Source organism: Alligator sinensis, unplaced genomic scaffold, assembly GCF_000455745.1.
Source record: "Alligator sinensis unplaced genomic scaffold, ASM45574v1 scaffold237_1, whole genome shotgun sequence".
Taxonomy (NCBI): domain Eukaryota; kingdom Metazoa; phylum Chordata; order Crocodylia; family Alligatoridae; genus Alligator; species Alligator sinensis.
In genome coordinates this window covers 1,707,639-1,715,999 of record NW_005841849.1, presented here as the reverse complement: position 1 = coordinate 1,715,999, position 8,361 = coordinate 1,707,639, and the positions used below count along the sequence as shown (strand labels likewise).

Genomic DNA, 8,361 nt, shown 5'->3' with positions numbered 1-8,361 from the left:
TACAGAAGAAAGAGACTTGGGGGTCATCATTGACCACAAGATGAACATGAGCCTTTACTAGCCACAGCATCACATTGCAGCGACCAAAATGCTGGCTTGCATCCATAGATGCTTCTCAAGCAAATCCCAGGACATCATTCTCCCCTTGTACTCCGCCTTGGTAAGGCTGCAGCTGGAGTACCTCATCCAGTTTTGGGCCCCACAATTCAAAAAGGATGTGGAGAAGCTTGAGAGAGTCCAGAGAAGAGCCACGCACATGATCAGAGGTCAGGAAAACAGACCTTACGACGACAGGCTGAAAGCTATGGGGCTCTTTAGCCTGGAAAAGCGCGGGCTCAGGAGTGATCTGATAGCCACCTATAAGTTTATCAGGGGTGACCACCCATGTCTGGGGGAACGTTTGTTTACCAGAGCTCCCCAAGGGATGGCGAGGTTCAACGGTTATAAACTACTGCAAGACCATTTCAGGCTGGACATAAGGAAGAATTTCTTTACTGTCTGAGCCCCCAAGGTCTGGAATAGCCTGCCATCAGAGGTGGTTCATGCCACCTACATTGAACACCTTCAAGAGAAAATTGGATGCTTATCTTGCTGGGATCCTATGACCCCAGCTGACTTCCTGCCTTTTGGGCAGGGGGCTGGACTCGATGATCTTCTAAGGTCCCTTCCAGCCCTAATGTCTAAGAAATCTATGAGGTAGTTTGGTCCCCATGTCTGTTTCACCCTTGCACTCTGTCAGACTTCCAGCAAGGGTATCATGGTACTAAGTAATAGTGTATTTGCTGTGGGCAGTTGACCAGTCATCTACATGAAATGGGTCTTGTGACTCCCAGTTTATTTCTTATGGATATGGCTTGGTCTAGACTGTCTTGGACTGGATTTGACCTGGTGTCACAGGTGTGAAAAGACCTACACCTATGCTCTATGCCTGTCCTTTGACTGTTTTTAGCTTGCCTTCCACTGCAGTCATAAAAATGCTCTAGCTACCCAGCTAACTGAGTGGTACCGAAGAAAAAGATCATGTCGCAACAGTGCTAATTCAGCTGTTCTTTTGTAGTGGACTCCTGAAGGGAGACGTTTGGTTACTGGGGCTTCTAGTGGAGAGTTTACGTTATGGAATGGACTCACGTTCAACTTTGAAACAATATTACAAGTAAGTGTCTCTGGAGAGCTGTGTGCATCTTCCTGAATGTTCTAGCAAATGCATTTCCACTTGCCTCTCACGGGCTGGTGTTCTGAATACAGAACATCCCTTTATTCTGATCCTGATCTGACCCTGACTCCCATGCTAATTTTGGGCAATTGATTTAATTTTTCTAGCTCCATCTCCATGTTTGTAAACATACTTGCTCCTGTTAAAATACTGGGACACAAATATTTTGTCGTGATACTTTTTTTTAGACCAACTATATAGTTGGAAGAGATGTTGGATAAGCTTTCTGGCACCATGTGCCCTTGCTTAGCTCACATTTGGGAGGATTTATAATTTTATAAAGTGCTCAAGAGACAAAATACAAGTAATATTCTTGTGAAGAGCAAACAATTGCCTTATGCACATGAGAATAGAAAATGTTTTTTTCTCTAAAGAGCTGGCAGCTGCAACTAGTCTTTATTTGTTTCGAGTCTTTTGTCATAATTGGTAAATATGAACTTGTCTGCTAGAAATTCTGTTTCTGACTTTGCAGGCTCACGACAGCCCTGTAAGGGCCATGACTTGGTCACACAATGATATGTGGATGCTGACAGCAGACCACGGAGGATATGTGAAATACTGGCAGTCCAACATGAACAACGTCAAGATGTTCCAGGCACATAAGGAGGCGATTAGAGAGGCCAGGTTTATACACAATATACCATTTTCTGTAGTACCTATTGCCATGATTAGACTGTTCTCTAAATGTATTCTGGGTGCTGAAATGCATGGGCTCTGTCAGATTTTGGGAAATTTCCTGCACTACACAAACACAATATTTTCTTTTGTTTCCACATTCTCACCGTTTTGCTGGCACCTTTCTGAAGTAGTATTGTCCCAGTATCCGCCTCTGCAATATGTTAGAGATGTATTTGTCTGCCGCATTTTGCACTGGTATTCTTTTCATTTATATATGGTGACAATGTGTATCAGTTATTCCTTTTTATACATACTGTGTAAGACTACAATTTCATTCCAAATAAAGAATTCAGTCTTTAATAATCTAACTGAATAAAATATAAAGCCTTCAGAAATAAAACAGCTGCATAGTTCTCACAAAAGAATAAAAAGCTAAATAAAGTGAAGAACTGCTTGGCTTGGTGAAGCCAAGGTTTCCACTAATACTAAAGACCCACACAGATTGCCACATCCAGAAGTCTAATGTTAATATTGAATGGGTTCTTCAAGCTTTGAAAATGTAAGCATACTATTGAAAAGAAGACTGTAGGACATTCTCCTGGTTCAGTGTTGATGCCTCAGTTGTGAAAATGTCTATTTTATATGACAAATGGAATTTTAAGTGATACTTTCTCAGTAAGATGTAAATGAAAGATGTTTTCTAAAGTAAACCTGCATATAATCTTTTAGTAAGAAATGTAAATAGAAGAAATGCTTTTAAAGTAAGCCTGAAGAGGAGCTGCAGACCTAAATAAAGCTAAAGCAGTGTTTCTTCAGTTGTGGTGCTGGCCTTTCATGGTAAGAGGTTCACTGCCACAGAAACACTTTTTCCATTGAGGTCCCCATTTTCCTCTTTGATAAGATGCAGGATTTCTTGGCAGAGATTGATTACAAATAATACTTACATTGGATGCAGTTTTTGGTTGGTGTATCATGTTCATTCTCCAATATTTTAAGCCCCCTCCTGGTCATAAAGATCTGGGACTTCAAGGAGGCTACTTTGGAATTAACTGAACAGACTCTTCTTTGGTCTTTTACTGCATCAAAAGAGGAATTGGCTGCCTGTCAGTTGCTGGAGATGTTCTGATCCAAATCACATGGTTAAACTCCCACCCTTTTCCCAGTGGCTTTCATCAAACAATATTGATCTGTATGGAAGCTTCTTCCATGGCTGTAGACTCCCTCTGTTCCTCCTCATATGAGTAGAACATGCTTTATGTAAGAATTTTTTAACACCAATTCAGCTGCAAGTAACAGTAGCCTCTTTCTTTTCTCCACCACCATTTAATTTTTGCTTCTTTTGCTGCAAGGCATCTGTGGCTGAAGAGGAAATTTGCTCTTGGTGCCATATCCCTATGCTTCTGCACAGGGTTACTTTCTGTATACAGCTGTCAACAGTATGGAAATCTAGGTCTCCATTTCCTGTTAAATCTTATATATGTTGCTGTTGGTCCCACAGTACTGCTGGATGCATTCATAGGTAGGGTAGAATTAAGTATAATTTTCTGTTTTTTTCCTATTTGGCTGGGAACTGAAGTGCAGGAGTAAATCATATGCTAAATTCAGAGTATTGTGCAGACACCATGTTCACTTAAAGGTCCCTGTGTTCAAATGCATCCGTCAGTGTATAACACCTTACAGTTTAATTTTGCCCTGTCTGAGAAGCATAGATAATCTGCTAAATGCTGACTTCTTTCCCCTGCTGTGTGTCTTCATGTAACAGTTTCTCACCCACGGATAATAAATTTGCTACATGCTCTGATGACGGCACTGTTAGAATCTGGGACTTTCTACGTTGCCATGAGGAGAGAATTCTTCGAGGTATGTGTACAAATAGTACTGATTGGGGTATTTCAAGAGGGGGAAAGCTTCTTGTAATTAAGTTTTTTCACAATACAGAAGTACCAGCTTATGTCCATTTTTGTATAACATCCCTACCTTAAATCTTTCAAGCATATCTTTCAGTTGGTGCCTGCTGCTATTGGTATCTCCCAGTATACAGCTAGACAGGCATTCAGATTTACATTATCTTATGTCAACACCTGTTTAAATTCTAGCTTTTGGATATAAGGATGCTTTCCTACTCCTAGTGTTGGAAGAAGCAGCAGTTAGAAAGGCAGAGATATTCTTAATCTTTCTTCAGTGTTTAATCATTAACATTTGCTCAAGAACACACACATGCTCATGCAGAATGTGCTGTTTTTCAAGGAAGTAACTCTGGAAGCACTCATTTCACTCAGGTTTGTTCAAAGGGAAATCGGTCCTGTTTATCAATTCCAAAGGGAAACATGGCATTAGATAGGCAAAACATTTGCACTTTGACCCCACCAAACACTGCACACCGGAAATGTATTGGCTTCTGAATTCCATAGTTGCTGTTCAGCATCTACATGAAGAAACTTCTGCTTCTTTTCTTCTAGTTACTGTTCGGGGGTCTTCTACCTCCTTTTCTTCAAGCGTGTTAATTAGTGGACATAATGTATATGAACTGTCCTTTCTCTTGGAAAATGTCACTTAGTTTTGACTGTATTGGATCATTTTCATATGTTGGAATACTACATAATATAGTACAGTTAATGGGATAAAACCATGAAGGGCTGTATAAACACAGCCTTCATACCATGGTATATTGACAGGATGCTGGCATCCAGACAGACAACAGAGAAAGATGCACCTTGAAATGCTGGGATTTTTGGCCTCAGTGTCTGAACTTATTTAACACATTTTTTTCCGATGAAAAAGGATTTAAAAATCTTAAGTTTCATACTTGGACATGCATTGTGGTTTTTTTTTATAAAGCAAAAGGCTCCTGCTTCTCTTGGCTTTTATACTCTGTTCTAATGATACAGATTTGTTATTTCTTTGAATTCCATTATTATGAAGAAACATCAGGCTCCCATAGCCTTGCAGTGATTTTTTTCCAGCAAAAAAACATTGACCGCAGGAGGCTCCATTTGTCTCAGGAGTTAACAGACATTTCTAGGACATATCACTTTTATTTTTTAAACCCAAAGCATCCACTGGTTTGGAGACTTGTGATAGGTGCTCTATAAAGGATCACATTCTGGATTGAGTTATACCCAATGCAGTCACTCTAACTGTTGAGTTAGATTATACAGCAGAAACAGGGATTGTATTGCTACAGAGTTTAGTCTAGCATGTGAGTCGTAATAAACTCCTGAACTCTTACCTATCATCCTTCTTGCATGGAGGTCTCTTAAACAAGGAAACAAAAGCATTTCAGACTTGTATGTAATGGTACTTGCACCGGATTTCTTTCTTTTATGTGAAGGTTGGAACTGTATGTTCATTCCATAAATAGAATTATTTTTTATTTTTTAAATACATCATAACTGTTTTTGTAATCTACCATATTTATATTTTTAAATAGTTCTATTAAGCAAATAACATTTACTGTATAATTTTATTTAGTGTATGTATAGTGCACTTTTACAAAGCTGATGTAAATGAGCAGTATTGTCAGATCTTCACAACCCAATATGCAGATTCTCACAAGAACTTTTGTTGCTGTTTACTGAACAACAACAGAAAACACTTTTAAAAAGTGATGAGAAAATAAACTTTTTGGCAGTGGGAGGGTAAGGAGAAAGCTGGACTCTTCATTGTCCAGTTCTCCTACTCCAGTAACCAACTTAAAAGAATTGCATGAGAGCCTCCCTTCCTGGGTAGAAAAAGATGCATCATGATCTTCAGGGTAGCAGCTGAAAATCTTTTAGCTACTACTATACCAAGTTAATCTTCAGACCTTTCTTCATTTTCTCCCTACATGTTGAGCTTTTGTGCCTTATTTAGGATGATTGCCGGGAAAAATATTGGTTTATTACAGAATTTTAAAGGTGCTGCCATTGGTGCTGGAAGGTTCCTGTAAGCTGCAGGTTGTAATGTTAGAGTTAATTAAAAATGACTGGTAGGCCAAGCTATGTTTGATGCACTATATAGTCATGTCTGTATATACTGATGCTGTACTTCCTTTTCTCACACAAGCCATTTCTTAGGTGTTCCAGTAAATACTAATGCTTTTGAAGTTCAACATAACTAAAGCAGAGCCTCAGTGTAGTTTAGGCTCAAAACTGACTTTTAAAGTTTTACCCTATCCTCCCAGCTAATAAATATCTATATATAAAAGTCATTGCAACCACTCCTTAATTTTCAAAAAATGTCGCAACTGTGAGAGACTATTTCCTTTACACCTTCCTACTGATTCTGTAGCAACAAGCTAATGAATTGTATTTGAAAACAAGCCAGATGATCTTTTGTAATTCACTGCCATGTCATTAAATCAAGGTTCCTGTTTACTCCTAGCCTAGCAGTACCAAAGTGCAAAGGCAGTGGACCAAACTCTTGCTTGATAAGATGATAAGACTCCTTGTGACTTAATATATTTTCTGTATTACAGTAGACAGGAGCAGCTTACTCTCCATGTTGGGTGGAGAAAGGCTTCAGGTTGACCTCTAGAAACATTTCTAGCCAGTTCTAACTAGTGTTAAACTGACTGTTAATTGGGAATGGGGGAGCACAAGATTGACTGAGGAGGAAGGATGGAGTTCTTCAGTCCCTGGAGGAGGATTTGCAGTATTCCAGTGATATTTTTTCTGACATACTTTATTACTATCTTAAATTAAGCCAGAATCGCTTTGGCTATATTAGACAAATGGGGCAATTGTTCTTTGCCATTTTGTCAAATGTAGATGATGATAGTGATCTGCTTGTGCCCTGCTTTGCTTTTCTTACAATGTAATGTTTTAAGTGTTGTTGTGGTTTTTTTTTTGGTTTTTTTTACTCTAACCCAGATTCACCTAGCTTAAATTGTCAGTTTTTATTCTTTGAATGTCATTCTTTCCCCATTTCTTCAATCATAGTAGTCTTTCAAAACAGTTATTTTTATACATTAAAAATTAATCTTTTTAAAAAGTCTTTTCAGTATTTTGTCCTTTTTGCTTATGGCATATAATAAAGGAACAGTTTTTCCCTTTACAGACCACCTTTATGTAACTTATTTGTAAGGGGACTTCTATGTTGAAATGAATAGCAGTACAGCAACATTTTAGGTAATGGTCCTTTGTTTTCTGTTCACTTATGTGTTGAACTTCCACTTGTCCGTTTTCTTCTGTTTTACCCTAAACCGAAGCTGGGATTGGGCAGTCCTGACCCACATTAAATAATATAGTGTCAATTTTTTGAAGTAGCAACCATGTAACATGAATTAGTAGAAAACTAAAATGGACTTGTTTAGTGTCAGCACAGTTTTGACACAATGTATACTTTGTATAAACATAGTTTTGATAACAAGCAAGTGGTGCAAAGAGAACTATGAAAGTAACTATGTGGGGGTGGGGGTGGGGTGGGGGATGTTGTATTAGTCTTTAAGGTCTTTGCAAGGCCATTTCTAATGATGGGAAATAAACAAAAATGAGAAAAAACCTTCAGAAATGCAACATTTGTGTTTCTGGCATCCTGTTTCCTTCTGACCACTTCTATGTTTGCACTTCTGTAGCAGTGTTGCATATGAAGGGACATTATCGCTGATAAAGTTTTGAAGACTTTATTTATTTATTTATTTATTTTAAAGATTCAGGTGGTCACTTGATTTGTCTGATGTCTTAAATCTCAGGATATTTGTCTTGGACCGATATGGCAAGAAAGGCATATAAACACCTTTCATTGTAAAACTGCCATTTCTAAATTGCACCCAGCAGTATTAACAGAAATCAGTGGTAAAGATATGCCATTTTTCTTGAATTCTTAGATCCTACATTACTGTAGAATATGTTGCCATTGTATATAATGTTTCAACCATAGTATATAATGTTTCATCCATAGTTTTCAGTATGCTTCAAGGTGTCTCTTCAGGCTCTTTTTAAACAAGATTATACTGTCTTTTTTAATAGGGACTCTTAAAGACTTATCAAATAGGGTGGACTTTTACGATAAGTAAAACCTTTACAATGACTAAAACCTATCTGGGACATCCAGATTTGGATTGAGTTGTGACCTAAAGTGTGTATGCAGTAATTTGTCAAACTTTAAGGGGTTTTGTTTTGGTTTGGTTTTTTTTAAATCTTAAACCAAAAGCAGATTAGGAAACAAAGCTTTTCCACTGCTTTAAAGTTTTTGGAGCCATAATCCAGAACAGAATAAATGCTACATTGAACACCTTTTCTCCTTCTCTGGGTTTTTAAATTTTTTTTTATTTATTTTTTTTTAAAGAGCCATATTGCCATTTTTGGTTTTGTGTGGTGTTCTGATCGGGTCACCAGTTGTGATGGCATAAGTAGTCCTAAAAGTACTGGTCTGAGAAATTTACATACATGCTTCCTATATTCCCTGCAAATGCACTTTAAAACATCCTAGCATTAAGATATGATTCATTTCTCTAAGATTCAAGAGTAAGTACCAGGCAGCCTATTGTGCACATAGTTGAAATGCAGACTGACATGGTCATGCATGCATTTCTTATTTTGGAGGGGGGC

The 8,361-nt window shown here is 38.1% G+C and overlaps 1 protein-coding gene across 5 annotated transcripts in view; it reads left to right on the top strand.

The window, feature by feature from the left end:
* Positions 1–8,361, top strand: part of WDR33 (WD repeat domain 33) — a 98,477-nt gene that overhangs the window by 17,972 nt on the left and 72,144 nt on the right. For all 5 annotated transcript variants that reach the window (XM_025209556.1, XM_025209553.1, XM_025209568.1 and 2 more), the window contains exons 5-7: positions 1,058–1,153; positions 1,686–1,837; positions 3,594–3,691. In XM_025209556.1, the coding sequence (XP_025065341.1) occupies positions 1,058–1,153; positions 1,686–1,837; positions 3,594–3,691 (346 nt within the window). The remainder of the gene's footprint in view (positions 1–1,057; positions 1,154–1,685; positions 1,838–3,593; positions 3,692–8,361) is intronic.